This window comes from Centropristis striata, chromosome 7, assembly GCF_030273125.1.
Source record: "Centropristis striata isolate RG_2023a ecotype Rhode Island chromosome 7, C.striata_1.0, whole genome shotgun sequence".
NCBI classification, from domain to species: Eukaryota; Metazoa; Chordata; class Actinopteri; order Perciformes; family Serranidae; genus Centropristis; species Centropristis striata.
Window position 1 is genome coordinate 17,431,188 of NC_081523.1, and position 16,024 is coordinate 17,447,211.

A 16,024-nucleotide genomic window follows, 5' to 3' on the forward strand; every position below is an offset into this window, starting at 1 on the left:
CTCTGCATGTTGCTGGGGTAAAGTCCTGCAAAAGTGTGACGTTTGTGGCAGCTTTCATACACAACAGCATCACAGGGGATAAATAAGAAAGACACGGGGACAACAGAGAGATTTCAGAGGGAAACACACTTCACTTTGCTTTCAGGAGGATTTTAGGGAGCGAGGAGGTATGTTTATTGGAAAGATGGCTCAGGGGCAAGGCAAAAGGAACATGGGGAAGGGGCTGCATTGTGGAATTTGGGGAGGGAACTTACCATTGGTCATACCAGGGGAGAGGTTGTCTCTCTCGTTGTGTCGACGTCTGTTGAGATCGCGTGCGCCTTGTCTCGCAGGCTGAGGCGGCTGTCCCTCCAACATGTTCACTATATCCATACGGTCGATGCTCTTCAGAGCTGCGTACAAGCTCTCCACTACAGTGAAGATGTGTGAAGGAGAGACAAGCAGACAAGGAAAAAGAGACAAACAGGACAAACAGCAATACCATTATGACAACATTCTGACACCGACTGGGTTAAAGGTGTAATGTGTAAGATATGGCTTAAAACGTTAAAAAAACAAAACTAAAAAAACAGAATGTGACCGTTTGTCACCAGGAAGTACACACAGCCTCTTTAAAAAGGCAGAAAGTTTTATAAATTAAGACATGAGAGGATGAATTTACAGCAACCTCAGATCCCAAACACTCACTTTTGGCCCTCTTGCCCTCGCGGGTGGCCCACAGGTTGAGCAGCGCTGAGCTCTGCTCCAGCAGTGAGTTCGGATTCTCCACACGGATCTTATTGATGTCATCCACACTGAGCTGAAGCTCGCGTGCCAACTCTGTGTAGAAATGAGCATGAGAATGAGAAATATTTACACATTTTCACCTGTGAGTCACTAGTGCACACAGTCTTGAAATGGCTCCCTGTTTCACTGAACCTCTAGAGGTAGAATAGTCTGTCTGTCAAACAGCTATGGCTCTTGGCAGGAAAACAGGAAATAATTAGTTTCACTGGCTGGTCGCCATGTTAGAACTTAATCAGTGGAGAGCTAGGCAAGCTTGTCAGACATAAGGTAAACATGGATGGTTTACAACAGATAAAAACAGATTCAGTATATTCTTGTTCACTCACCAGCCCAGCTCAGTCCCAACTGTTCTGCAATCACAGCCATCTTCAGCTCTGTCCTCTCCATGGCACTCATAGATGCTGCACAAACCAGACCAAAACTGACTGTTAAAAGGGACATTTTAGATCTGTCTCCAAACTGCAGATATGATGGCCACTATCTACTGTAGGTTATAACTGACTATGTATAAGCACCTCATACAACCACACTTCAAAACCTCCAAACTGTCCCTTGATCATCTAATTCTGTTTAATGTAAAGTTGAGATAATTGCTGCAATGCTTGCAACGCTTGTTGATTCTGTATGTGGAATGCAGCTTAAGATGAGGTAGTATTTTGAAAAAAAACAGCAACCCACCATACTGTGTATTTTATTATCTGATCATAAAGAAATAAGGATCACGTAGATGTGGGAGTGTGAGAGCTTCATACCCATAGCAGGTTCATTCAAGGCGCTGTATCTTTCTCTTAAAGCCAGCGGGGTCAGAGTTCGCCTCCGGTCTTCACTCCCAACAATCTGTCAGTCACAAGGTAACAACACCAAAGTCAGTCATCTCGAGACTACTTAATACACTGTATGTGTCTTGGAACCTTGAGAGCTTTACCTTAATACATGGGGGCATGGTAATGTTGAGGTTACAGAGCACATGTTGGCTGTCCTCATATTTGGTGGACTTGCGCAGGAAAGACAGAAACCCGGTGTGTTCTTTACTGCTGTCTCTCACCTGAGACACACAGGCACAAAGAAAGCAATGAAGGCACATACATGTAGAGTGAAGAAAGAGCGAGAAAGAATATAAGACCGAAGAAAGATCGGTAAGAAAATTACAAATGGTAATACCTTCACAGAGACAGGAAGTCGGTTATCTCTGAAGGCCTGGAAACTGAAGCAGCGAGGCTGCTGTGTGGCCTTCCTCACAGGCAGCAGATTCCCTGAGCACTCCAGGTGAAGTGGCATCCCCTCCATCACCTGCAAGACAGGACACGATTTTAAGCCCACACTACACTGCAGTTTCACAGTATTGGTATGCTGCAATACCCTCTTCCCTGAACTGACCTCTATGTCTCTGCTGCGAGCCACCTCTGTGAAGTTCTCATGTTGTTCCAGGGTTTTATCCATCTTATCGTCGGTCATGCAGTAGCAGCGAAGGCGGCCTTCACGCAGCTCATTCATCTTCGCAAACACCACAAACTTGGCCATATAGGGTACAGCGGACAGCTCTCTGTAGAGCAGGTTGGCAAAGGAGACAGCCTCAGCTGTCCGAGGACAGTCTGCGAGCCAGAATCTGAGAGGAATGAACAATAGCATGTAATCACAGTATTTTACATAAATTAGTCCAACTGCATGATCGAAAGATTTGAGATGAATGAAGAGCTACATTAAAGGCATAATAAGGAAGATTTTCCTAAAAAAAAAAAAAAAAAAGTAGAAAGTTATACAATAAGAACGCCTTTCAATCATATCTTATGACCCTCTATAACAGACCTGGCTGTGCCAATCCGACCTGCATATAGTTAGCCGGAAATTAGAAATCAATAAAACACACACTGCTTTTATTTCTATATATGTGTGCGCATGCATGCGCACCTGCACAGAAATGCGTACCACAAAAAAGTTACCTTGTTACCTTGTGAAAAACACTTATTGCTTTTTGCATAATGTTAATAAATTGCTGGTTTACTGCACTACATACATGCTCTATATTGTTTTTGTAGTTTGAATATATAAAATAGAATCTCATGTGGCTCCTTGGGAAAATGAATTGCCCACCCCTGCTCTATAAGCATGTGGAGGCAGTCCCTCTGTTTGTATTTTCTATCGCCATTTTATTTTGCTTTGTTTGAGACATTTCTTGGCGTGGCCTGGCTGATACTGTATTCTTCACTGACTCAGATTTTCTTTATTATTGGCTGCTTTTGTGGATTTTAAGCTAGTCTTGGTTAAATACTGTGCTTTGGGCATGTGTCATAGTTTTTTCCAAAAAATAAGTTAGTATTTCTTCAGTGAATGAAGGTTCAATTAGATGCTGTTGAGCCAGGGAGGAGTGGCCAACTTTACTGTTTATAAAAACAGACACATTTTACTCCTTGTGCCTTTAAACTTTATAGTGTGATGGCTGATATTATGTAAGTGTTGTGAGCTTACCGTGCTGAAACATTGGTTGTGAAACTGGCACAGTCTTTAGCGTACATAAGCTTGGTGGTACCAGTTATGTCTTCCCATTGCGCTGGGGCCGTGCCACCTGGGAATCAGACAAAGCAAACTGGTTAATCTGGCTTCAGCAAAGGTCATAAAAAAGAAACCTCCCAGTGACAGCGCTTGTACAGAGAAAAAATTATGGCACTTTCATCACTGCAAATCAGCAGTTTTGCCCCCTTAATCTCTCCTCGCCTCAGAAGGAACTGCTCCAGTCGACACAAAGGCACACACATTTACTCACCCACCCACATAACTCCCAGCTGTTGCATGCACTGCAGTACCTATGACAGAGCAGAGCAGACGCAGGCTGGTGGTGTCGCCCTCGCCGGAGTCTCTTGGGCTGTCCCTCCAGGACGGGGGCAGGGGTATACGCAGGCCGATGGGTCTGTGAAACTTGCGCCGCCGAGGCTCCACAGTGACCACGGGGCTAAAGTTTGCCTGGTTACCCAGCAGCTTAGCAACCAGCTCATCTGGAACTGGCTGAGCCTGAGGTTGAAAGTAAATGATGGAGAGAGGGGGTACATAACATGGGCACAGGTTTGATGGTATGGTGGAAAAAAAGAGAAAATATATGAACGTGCAACAGAGATTTAAAAAAAAAGATGGTGGCGTAACGGGATGGCAGGTTGAATGAAACAATGGAAGATGGATGAGGGGAAAAATTGTGAAAGAAAGGATAACCGAATAGGGAGACACATTAAAGGTGAAGAGAAAGAGAGAGAGAGAAGTCCACAGTGAATAAAATACCTCTGGAAAAACAATAGCAACACAAATCGGATGTAGGACTTAATAACTCTTTTTTATTGTAAAGATTTAACAATGTGTGTTAACATGAAGCTTTTACAATCATTAATACAAAATTGATATCAAAGAAAAAGGCACTGTGGCTTTTCACAAGGCCATTCATGACATGATAACTACAGCAACTGAGATAAATAGATATGTTCCTAAAATATATGTTAATAGAAAATTATAATCAGTCTATTTTTCTTACATTCAGTTAAATTCACTTTCTTCTTAGAGGTTACGGCATGTGGGGTAGCATGTTAGTTTACAAAACATATTTAGCTTTTAAATCCATTCATACTGTATCTACCCTTATTTGGTTTACTGAAACAGATTCTGACTGGAATTACAAGTTTCCATCTGATCATTTAAATTCAAAAGTTGCTTCAAATTCATAAAGGATCTTGAATTATATATATTTTATTTTACTACAAACTAAGGGTTAATAGAATCAATCTTAAACTGGAATCAATTCTACACATTGAAAGACAGATTGTAAACAATTGGAATATTTAACCTGTCAAAATTAAATAATGTGCAAATGGAGCCTTGAAATCCCAAATCAGCAATCTGAGAAGATGGTGCATATTTATATAACAAACATATCCACTGCAAAAAAATGTGAAGGAAGAAAATACATGAAAAAAAAAAGATATTTAATGTCATTTTGTTTAAAAACCTTAACAAATGAAATTTCTGGAAACCGCGTTTGCCAAAATAATTAAAATCTTATGATTGATGACTGGATTGTTGTAATCCGTGTGTAATCTGCTATTTCACCACATTAAAATGTTTTGTTTCCAGATGTTTTGATTTTGATCTTAAAGCTTACAGTCCAATTAAATTTTATCAATCATTCCTTGCCTTGATGTTTTATTTTGAAACAGGCTGTTTGGACAGGATATCAGACATTGAAGGCTAAATCATAAGTGGATGCTTGTGTAAAGAAACAGTTTTTTTTACTGTAGCGGTGAAGTATGCTAAAAATATTTCTCTTGTCTTTGGTGTGTATGTTTGGGGAAAACAACCTGAAAAGTGTGGCTGTGCACACAAAAAGGGGATAAAGGCTTCAACAAACAGTGAAATAACTAAAATTTGAATATCAGTGGCTGAACCATCACCCCTTTTTGTGCAGGACACCTTTTCACACATTTTCCAGACATTCATGATACCAAAACCACTAAACAATAAACTTAAACACAGTCTTTTAATTTCCCATCAACTAATGTTTGACTAACTGTATTTAGGTATCTCAAAATAATGTGTTAAATAATATAGTAAATACAGGGCTTTGCAAGTGACATAAATACATTAGTGAGGAAGACATTAATAAAGATAAAACAAACAGAAACATATGAGCACTAAATGAGCAGTCCACAGTTGTATAAAGGTGCCAAGTGCATGCACTGTGAGAAATAAAAAGGTCCTCTAAAAATGCGAAAAAGCAAAATAAACAAACAGAAAACTAAATCAGGAAAACTTGGCTAATATAATCAGGTCATTCCAAGATCAATCAATTTACATCCAACATGCTTTTTTTCAGGCAACACAGGCATTTAACGATTCTGTCTTTCTTCTCCTTCCTTCTCCTCATCGTCCCATCTCACCTGCAGCCCCAGGCGGACTCGTTTGGTGACTGCCGTCTCAGGAAACGTGGCCTGGACCAGTGGCACCAGTTTACTTGTCAGCTGACCCCCCTCTGGTCCAATCAGGTCGCTCTCTTGCTGGACTCGTGATACGACGGCAAAGTAAAGGGGGAAGTCGGTGGAGATGATACGACGGATTCTCTTCTTCCCGAGCTCTTCTTGACTTTCTAATTCTGAGGAGATAAGAGAGGGTTAAATGCTCAGGAAGTGACACGGTGACATGTCTGATTGTCAGCCTGAGATCGGGTGTTTAAACTCTTACCCTCATCCATCCCGTTGAGGATTGTTTCTAGCACCTCGTCCCCGTATCGATTGCGATGTTCTTTCCAGACGGAGCCATTCTCGCTCCTCAGCACCACCAGCTCCCGGTCACCACGACCCAGAGCAGCAAAGTGGGGGATCTCCACGATCACTGGTCTGCATTGCAACACACAGGGAATTAAACATGGACAAATGAAAATTATTTACTAGAATAATAATGCATATTTGCATTTAGAAGAAGCCAAAAATATTCCCAAAGCTTTTGTTGCTTCCTTACCCCAAGAACTGCATCCCAGCAGGCCCCAAGGAGATGATCCTGCTGGCCAGCCCCTCTCCCTCCACCAGCGGAGGGGGGCTGGTCAGCTTCTGCGGCTTCACCAGGCGGCAGGTGATGCGGGTGGGTGCCGCACAGGTACGCGGAGGTATGATGACACGCAGACCGTTATGCCTGCTGCCTCGCATTGAGCCGCCCCGAGCATCTACCATAAAACTGACCAGGAACCTGTTACCAAACAAAAAGCATGACAGTTAGCTGCCAGATAAGTTATTAAAGGGATAGTTTTTGAAGTCAGGTTATATGAGGTCCTTATCATAGTCAGTGTATCACTTACAGTAAATGACGGGTGGCATGCCTCTAGTTTGGAGAAGCAGGCAGGAGTATGGGCTTTAATGCCAAGCAATGTACTGCTGTGGATGGGGGCAGCAGCACAACATATTTTAATCAATATTTTAAAAATGAATATCGCCTATATTTTCACCTGAGAACACAGGAGTCGTTGGTCTACTGCTACCTCAATAGTTAAGTTTGTTTTGTCTAGTGTAACTTTTGTGTTTTAAAGGGTCAGTTTGGATTCATCAAAGTTACACAATAACGCAAACAAACTAACAGATCAAGACAGTGGTGGACCAGCAACTCTGGAGTTCTGTGAGGTAAAACTTATGTTTTTGTAAATGGAGGCTGGTGGGTTTGATAAGAGTTTAAAGAACGTCTTACATAACTTAAAAAGGGTTAGCTAGATGGCAAGGTAAAATACTCTCAACATCTTGAACATTAAAAATGCTATTGCCTTCTTTTAGGTGGATATATTTTTAGGTGGCTAATTTACTTTTCTATTTGCACATTGCTTAGCTTCAGTGTCGCTACTCCTGTCTGCTTCTCCAAACAGAAGATGTGTCCATCACCATCTATTGTAGGTGATACAGTGACTATAAACATGTGCCTCATACAACCTAATGCAATTAATATGAACTGTAACTTAAAAAAAAACAAGTTTTGCTGACCCTGTGTGTATGGGACTGGCGACCGGGCTGACATTGTCTGACGTCTCAGTCGCTGGGCTGCTGGGAATCAGTGAGTCCTCATCATATTCTTTGGGCAGTGGAAGTGGAGTGTGTTGCTACAGGAGACAGAAAGACAAACTGCTCATGACTTTCCCAAAAGAACATTGTTTAGCATAATGTTTTATATGAACCCAAAAGTGTATTACTAACACTATCATCTGTTTAATGGAGATGATATGGAGAGGGCTATGATGACAGATGATGCTTATGTTGTCATTTTAAAATGCTATTTTTACAGTGGATATGGAGAAGGGACATCATTAACCTTCAAAAGAGGAGGGATTCTTTTTTACAAGATCATGTTACAGAAAGGGCGAAACTACAATAACTGCATCACAATAAGATTGTGCAGCTTTTATGGCCACTAAACCTGCACAAGTAAGACAAAAAAATAAACTGTGTAATTCTCAAAGCACATGCAAAGGGTTAAATGAGCCTGTAACTGTGCTGCCAAACAAGTGGTGTTTCGGTGCTCCCGTGCTATTTATACATATTTAAATTGGCATTAAAGTCTGTCCACTACCTATGCTAATGAGCTTCATTGCAAAAGCTGTCCAATTTACAAAGATCAGCACTATTAGCCACACAGAGAAATTATTAGTGTAAAGGGTGTCAGGGGTGGTATTGAATGATGCTGCTTCAAACCATGCCATCTTCTGTTACAGTCTAAATCCCAATTACTTTTTCGTACGTGTCTTTGTTTTGGATGTTTAAATTCCATACCTGAAGTTTTGAGGAATGCCTCTACACCTTTACACTCCTGACCTGTGGCATACACTCTGATCATTTTCTTTCTTTTTCTTTCTGCCTACTGTGTTTTAGGCAACATCTCCATTATGGAAAGTCACAATCGGATCCAAAAAAAATTGCATATTGCACTCAACTGCAAACTTTATCACCAGTTTTGCGCTGTCATACCATTAGCTCAATGTCTTTTGTGAATCAGACCTTGAGAAGGGGAAGACAGAAGCTGTCATTATGGGCTGCATCTCCTCTGAACCACAACCCTTCATATTGACAAAATCACACTAGTGAACAAGAAAGTTGATTCTCAACAGTTGCCTTGGAGACTGTTTTTTTCTTGTTTTAAACTTTATTCAGCTGATGGAGACTTTGAGATGCGTTAAACTTTGAAAAATGACTTGTAAGTGGACCTTGAGTTAAAGGGCCACTGCTGCAACTTTCTCTTTTAGTGATATTTTCTCAGTTTCTGAAGAGTCATTTTGGCCTTTGAAGCCTAAACTTGTCAGCATTTACCAGTTAAGGAATATGAAGGAAGGGTCTTGTAGTTTGACCTATACTAGGAACTGCAGTCAGGTTATCTCAGCCTCTGCTACTTCAATTTTTACATTTCTTTCTGTGTTTCTACTCTCTCAACATTATGGAAGTCCATAACTTAATTGCTGGAGAACCCCTGCAGTATCTTACTCATGCTGCTCTTCACAGTACCTGATCTATCTCGTGTTCTTTCAGGAGAACGGTCTCCGGGGAGACTCTGGGGATCCTGGGAATGGCTGGCGAGTAATTCCTGTTGTATGAAAAGAGAAAAACACAAGTCAGACTTAAGAAGTTTCTTTACATCTCCTCCCAAGTGCTCATCCCTCCCTGGTGTTTAGTGAGTGTCTATGGTGCACCCCCCTCTATCCATCCACCTATTAGCTTGTGGCTACTAGCTTGGCTCTCTCGCCTGTTTCCCCACCCAGCCCCCCTTACGCTGTGCCCAGCCCTCTCTCGTACTCCAGTGATTTCTTGGGGGAGAGGAAATCGTCATCATGGTCTTTCATGTCATCCATCTTCATGTACCTGGCCCCATCTGTCCCCAAGAGCTCCTCTCCTTCAGAGAACAACATGCCAAAGAGAGCGAACAGACGGTGGTCAGGTTGGTGAAACAGCAAAAGAGAAAGAGAGAAAGAAGAGAACAAGACTGTTAACCAGTGGTTAGAAGGGTTAGACGTTAGGTGATGGCTCTGTGATTTAGGGGTTAGACTGGTGAGATGAGACATTAGTGAAGATGCTCTGCACACTGACCTTCTTACAACTAGTCAAAACATATTTCTACCTAACGCCAGAAACACTTAAAAAAATCAAGTATAAGGACAGGATCAATACAGAAGGTCACTGTAATCAGCTGTAGTCTCAGGCTGCTGAGTCGAATGTTTTTCATTCAGAACCACTAAAACATTAGAACATCACAATAAGAGTAGACACTTGTAGTCTGGAGTTTTCAAAAACCCATAAAATCTCAACAGCATTACACATGATCCATATAATTTGATTCCAAAAGTGTGGTGTCTAGTTAATAAACTAGATAGTTATTGGACTGGAAACTTGAAACATAAACTGCCTCAGAGAGTGATGTATGAGGAGAACATATGAATACAAACACAAAGACAATCAGAACAGCATCAGCTCACTGCAACACACACGATGACCAAAGTACAAGCTGTGCTCCGTAAAAAGTGCAATATATCTCGATGTCAGCAGAGGTGGGTTTACTTACCCCCAAAACAAGAAAGAAATTCACCAGATGTGAGTCCTGCCTGTGTGTTTTAATTTGTTAGCGTATGAGTGCAGCTTGTGAGAGTGTGTGAGTGGGCGTCCATCAGCGGTCAAGAGCCAAAGTGATGTCGTAGGTGTCATTACACTATGTTTGAGTGCACTTCCCACAGGTTCATATGACTCAGCTTGTGTCCTGGATAGTCTTGTGTGCTGTGCATGTGCCATGTTGTGTAGGCGTGTAGTATTAATTTACCATGTACGATCGTGTGCATCAGATAACCTGCCAATATCATTTCACCGTCGCGGATGTGAGATGTGTCTTTAAGACCGCGTCTCAGCTACTTTCTATATTTAGAGCAAAGGTGACAATCTGTCGGGTAAATTATCAGGGGACTGAAAATATCAAGACATAATGTCCTCTGACATCATTGTCAGTGATGTTGTAAACATCAGGCATTAAAAGTTAAAGGGGACGTATTGTGCTTATTTTCAGGTTCATACTTTATTATTTGTCTCTTATTATCTGCCCAGTCTGCTATGTGTGATTGGTCAGTCTTTCTGCGTGTTCCGCATCTGAACTTTTGGTATCTGCACCATCATTGCAGCCAGGAAATGACTGTAATATACAGTATAGTTTTGACGTCACAACCTTAGAGAAGTCTGGCTCGTTTAAAGGAGCAGTTTCTTTTGAATACGTGCTGTGAGCATTTATCAGTGGATTGAGCATTTTGATACTTTCATGGTATTTATATAGCAGCTAGACCTGTTTTATAAAAAAAAAAAAACAGATGTGGAAACCTCACTTTTCAGATTGTATAGGAGTATATGAGAAAATGACTTTACCTCTCACTTCATTTATTACCTCAGTAAAAATTCTAATAATGAGTTTATGGTTTCATGTCTTCTTTAATACATCATGATATTAATTTTGGGGTGGCTGTGGATAGGTAATAGAGTGGTCGCCCACTGATTGGAAGGTTGGTGGTTCGATCCCTGACCATGGCGGACTACATGTCGAAGTATCCTTGGGCAAGATACTGAACCCCAAATGGCTCACTGATGCTGCGTTCATCGGTGTATGAATGAACTCCCAATGTTGGCAGGTGGCACCGTTATAGGATAGCCTCGGCCACCAGTATGAATGCGTGTGTGAATGCAGCGAGTGCAGTCTGTAGTGTAAAGCGCTTTGGATTAAAGCAATATTTAAGTGCAGCCCATTTAGCATTTTGGTACCATTTAGAGTAAATACACGGACGCCCATAAAGTTGAAATGATCTTGTTTTCAGACACAATCCTCTGTTGATTGTGGTTTGATTTTCATTGTGATACGTTTGGAAGAGATTGATTAATACATTTTTATTATCTGTCAATAATATATTTTATTCCAACTTTATGGGCGACTGTGTAGATGATAAAAAAGCAGGGTATGCTTTAGAGCAGCCTAGCAATTGACAGTTTGCTACCACGGTGCACTGTGTGTTTTCTTCTTCAAACTTTGACCATTTCTCAGTGTGTTTTTGATCCATTTAAGTCATTTGTAAAATTTTGGTCACCTACAAGTCTCTTGTTTAGCATTAGTTTAGTAGTTGTACTTAAAGACACTTTAAGGAGTCTGATTTCATTTTGTTTTACATCTTTTTTCTCCAGCAAAAATTAGCATCCCATAACATCAATTATGGATGCAACTTACTCACCAAGCTAGTTGGCGAAATGGCATGAGCCAAAAATGGCAAACTCGAGGATTCAAAAGGGTAGTCCACCAAACAATTGGTGACGTCATGGTGATGTGACCACAACAATCAACTAAAAGAAGCAAAAAATGTCTGTAGAGCTGAAGGTTTCAGAGTCAGTGGCTAATTGTCTGTGTTTATCACAGTGAACAACTCCAACTTTCAGATAAAAGTTGCCACAGGATCAATTGGTATTCAAAAACATTGATATAGCGTCTCACAATTTGTTTTAACCTGCCAGCTAACAAACACAGTTCACAAAGTAGGAACACAAAAATGATGCGGTACAAGATTGACACCACAATGAAGACAGATTTAAATGCAGACACAACTAAAGACACACATTTCAAACCAATAAAAACACTATGAATCTATAAACGGGTGAAGCTCACAGAGCAGATTTGTTAAATTTGATTTGATATTAGTAATAATGGTTCAGATAAAAATAGGGGTGATTAAATGTTTTGGCTATGACTGTAACTGCCGCCATAACGTGGAAGAAAAGAGACACCTGGGGAGTTAGACAATGAGGGTGTTATTGAAGGGACGTATAAAGGTTACAGACATGGATGCAATGGGTGCATGCCAATGAGAAACCAGAGCCACCATCACAGTGAGCACCACTACAGAGAGAACGAGAGACAGAGAGAGAGAAAGAGAGGCAGAGGTAAAGACTGAGAGAGTGAGCTTGAAATGGAGCCACACACTTTAATACAACGACCTATGAATGCCGCACAAAGAAAGAAAGAGACATTCATACCTAATGTTAGCTGTGCAATTCCTAAAAAAGGGCAAAAGGAATTGGAAACAAATGAATATTTATGTGACCAGTTAAAACATCATAAAATCAGCCTCACAAACAGGAAGTAATGTTTAGATAGCATCAACATAGTCGATGAAACATTTTTCCTCCGACCGTTTTATGTGATTAACAATAATTGTAGTTCTCTACCTTCATCCTCGGACACGTCTAGAATCTCATCCACTGTTTCTGGGAAACTCATGCGATGTTTCTCTGTGGTCGTCTGCACAGAAGGAGGAGGAGTTACAGATAGTGAGTGTAATATTCTTATTTCTATGTGGTTATCATGGCCACACAATGCTAGAGGGCAGGGCAGCGTTTCTAAACTTCTCACCATTGAAACAGTCTCCTCAGTGACAAGCTTCAGGACGTCAATCACAGAGATGTAGCCCAACCTCTTAGCGATGGCCAGGGCTGAAGTACCATTCTACCAGGGAGAGAGGAGCAGATTGATCAGATCTATGCAAAACAAACTTTATTAATTCTTTTGGGGAAGAAAAGTTCATGCTCACTGTTGTTGTCTCGTTGGGCTGAGCTCCGTGCTTCAGCAGCAGCGTCACAATGTCTGTGTGTCCCTGCTGGGCCGCCTGGTGCAGAGGAGTGTAACCAAGCTGGAAGACACATTCAATGTATTCTTACACATTTAAAGTATACATTTCATAATAACAGATTCAAGAAATAAACGTTAAATCTCCCAGAGGGGCAATTTGCTTACAAACACATACATTATAAATCATATATATACACAACACATCCGTCATCATTAATCATTGAAAAGGAAGATGCAATGACATAATTCAGAGTTATAGTTCATTTAAAAACCAATAGCAGATTGAACAAAGGATCTGTATCTGTGAGTGCTACCTTTAGGGAGAAACCTCCCCGAGTGAAGCAACAGCTAAGGGATGTTGTTAGTCGAAATAATAGTCTGTGGCTTTGAGATTACCTTATACAGGTGCTGAGGGTCAGTAAGAATAACACCCGGTATGTTATGGCACGTCTTTATTTTCAGTTTGTTCCTAATTTTAAGGCTGAAACTGCCAAACCAGCAAAGACATATCTTAATTACACTTTTTTAAAAATTATTCCTGAATTATGTAGTACAGATGTTACAGCAAACATCAAACAAAAAAACAAAACAACAAAAACAAACAAAACTGTCAGAACAATGGATAATAATTAATTAAATAACTGTCATCTGACTAGAGATTAGTTGATTCGAAAGAAAATTAATCAGCAACAATTTCAATAATAAATGTATCATTTAAGCAAAAATGGGGAAAAAAATCACATCTTCTCAAAGGTCTATTTGCTGATTTTCTCATTTTTTCTATGATGATAATGTCTTAGTCAGGCAAATCAAGTGATTTAAATACATATAGTTTGGGTCTGGGAACTTGTTATGGAAATGTTTTACTATTTTCTGTCATTTTCTGACAAAAAACCATCTGCTGATTCTCTCAATAATGTTGCTATTGCCCTACATTGAACCTTATTCAGGCACATTTAACCATATTTGTGCATAAATCATGCTATAATACTGCGTCTCAGACTTGGAAATGATACATACAATACATTAAATTCGAGAGAGGTAAAATTGCCTCATTCCAGTAAATCATTATGAACAGCTCTCACAGATGAGAGCCCTGCAACAGGCACGACTCGTGCTTTTAACTGTGTGATGTGCTGTGAGTGTATTTCCTGATGAATGAGTCAGAGACAGTAGGCGCACTGTAACTGCGTGACTAATTGTGTTGTAGTTTTATTTAAAACCAGAGGGAGGCACTCACCCGTGTTTTGCTGTTGACATTGGCCTGTTGCTGCAAGAGGAACTTCACCATCTTGATGTTGCCATAGTGACACCCTACATGGAGAGGGGTGTAACCCATCTGACAGCGAGAGGGAAAAAAGTAAAAAAGTCTTAGACGCAAAATCATAGCAGTCTCATAACTTTGGTGTCTTAATGACCTTTTAATTTGAATACATTATGTAGATTTGATCCCGTTGAATGGTTCATGAATATTACATGAGCTAATAGTTCAAATTCACACAGTAAAATTACTTTGAGAACAGAGCCGTGATAAAAACTGCATTCAGACTGCAATTTAGGAATTAACAAGAGAGGATACAATTATTTCTTGTGTACAGGGTGGAAACAATAACAATAATAACAATAATAACAACTTCACATTATGATAAACTCCAATAGGAGCACATTTAATCAGCCGTACATAAGTACAATTCTGACGTACTTGAACTACAGCGATTCCATTTTCTGGCACTTTATACTTTTTGCTTCCCAGTGACTTTGCAGATTCAAAATAACTACACAAAATATAATCAACATATAAATTGTGATGTGTGTCTATAGAGAGACTTTATTTATCCCTTGGTGAAATTCACAAGCTAACTGGCAATATATATAGTAAAAAAATAAGCACCTCAACTATTATAATTCAGTGATATATTAAACATTATTCTGAAATGGGCCATTTTGCAAAATGAGTTTTTACTTTTTTTAGTTATATTACAGTATATTTACAGTTTATTGTAATACTAATACTTTTTTCAACTTATTTGTAATAAGTATTAACAAAGTATTTCTACACTTTGTATTGTGCTCAACGATATGATATGTAACTTTTCTGCAATAAATTGTCTAAAAAGAGGTGTTAAGCTGGTTTAAGTTGGTTTTTAGTGCTGTTGTCCTGACCACATTATATAATTCTACACATTAATTAAACCCTACAAACTATTTTCTGCATTTGCAAAACACTGCTGTACAGCTACTCCCAGTACTGCTGGCCTATCATGGGCCTGAACCCCTCAAGTGTTGCTCATATATTGATGGTAACACAAGCCTCTGCCATGAGAACATCCAGCTATTTATGCAACAGCACTTAGATACTATCTGCTGTGGCTCAAAGTGGATGGCAGAAGTAGTCTCTACACTGATAAGACTTTGATAACTGTGCAACTGTTTCCCATGATACTAAAAAGGTCTTACTCGCGTGGCAGCGTAGACTGAAGCCCCTTGCTTCACCAGGATATCTGCGATGCCAACATGTCCTTCTTGTGCCACCAGATGGAGTGGGGTTAGTCCACTCTGAGGGAAGTCAGATTCAGAAAGCGAATGTCAAACATAGAACAAATCAAGCCCAAGTTAAGAGTTATTTTTAGCTTTAATGGACGAAATAAAGGTATTGCCCCATGACAGTCATTCTTTAGTCATCTCTGTTTCTTGCCTTGTTTCCAAGGTTGACGTTGGCCTGTTTGGAGATTAGCAGGGAGACCATGTCGGGCCGTCCTTCCTGCGAGGCCAGGTGGAGAGGTGTGACTCCCTGCAGTGACTCAGCATTGGCCGAAGCTCCGTACTGCAGCAGGCTGTTAGCCACCTCCACCTGGTTCTGCTTGGATGCTATGTGGAGCGCGGTGTAGCCATTCTGGAGCACACATGAATTGTGGTTAGAGAAATATGCATATATACATGATACTGGGCCATTCAGCATGAATTATGTGTGGATGTCTATTTTTATTCACCCTGGCTGCACTATGCGGTGACCCTCCTTTGCTGACAAGCAAGTTGACAACGTCCAGGTTGTTGTGATGTACAGCAACATGCAGTGGAGTCAGACCATTCTGCAACATCAGAA

General features: G+C 40.4%; 1 protein-coding gene across 19 annotated transcripts in view; it reads right to left on the bottom strand.

Annotated features, from left to right (window-relative positions):
• The window catches only part of ank1a (ankyrin 1, erythrocytic a), a 107,482-nt gene that overhangs the window by 19,804 nt on the left and 71,654 nt on the right, over window positions 1-16,024 (bottom strand). For 13 of the 19 annotated variants that reach the window (XM_059337254.1, XM_059337252.1, XM_059337249.1 and 10 more), the window contains 23 exons: window positions 15,912-16,010; window positions 15,617-15,814; window positions 15,379-15,477; window positions 14,162-14,260; window positions 12,884-12,982; window positions 12,706-12,798; window positions 12,522-12,594; window positions 12,330-12,350; window positions 9,054-9,174; window positions 8,790-8,868; window positions 7,281-7,396; window positions 6,277-6,501; window positions 6,001-6,155; window positions 5,700-5,911; window positions 3,588-3,792; window positions 3,253-3,349; window positions 2,164-2,392; window positions 1,948-2,076; window positions 1,712-1,831; window positions 1,539-1,623; window positions 1,113-1,187; window positions 688-819; window positions 255-410 (listed from right to left, as the gene is read on the bottom strand). In XM_059337254.1, the coding sequence (XP_059193237.1) occupies window positions 255-410; window positions 688-819; window positions 1,113-1,187; window positions 1,539-1,623; window positions 1,712-1,831; window positions 1,948-2,076; window positions 2,164-2,392; window positions 3,253-3,349; window positions 3,588-3,792; window positions 5,700-5,911; window positions 6,001-6,155; window positions 6,277-6,501; window positions 7,281-7,396; window positions 8,790-8,868; window positions 9,054-9,174; window positions 12,330-12,350; window positions 12,522-12,594; window positions 12,706-12,798; window positions 12,884-12,982; window positions 14,162-14,260; window positions 15,379-15,477; window positions 15,617-15,814; window positions 15,912-16,010 (2,917 nt within the window). The remainder of the gene's footprint in view (window positions 1-254; window positions 411-687; window positions 820-1,112; window positions 1,188-1,538; window positions 1,624-1,711; window positions 1,832-1,947; window positions 2,077-2,163; window positions 2,393-3,252; window positions 3,350-3,587; window positions 3,793-5,699; window positions 5,912-6,000; window positions 6,156-6,276; window positions 6,502-7,280; window positions 7,397-8,789; window positions 8,869-9,053; window positions 9,175-12,329; window positions 12,351-12,521; window positions 12,595-12,705; window positions 12,799-12,883; window positions 12,983-14,161; window positions 14,261-15,378; window positions 15,478-15,616; window positions 15,815-15,911; window positions 16,011-16,024) is intronic. The other 6 variants (XM_059337257.1, XM_059337247.1, XM_059337251.1 and 3 more) reach the window with 5 other exon arrangements.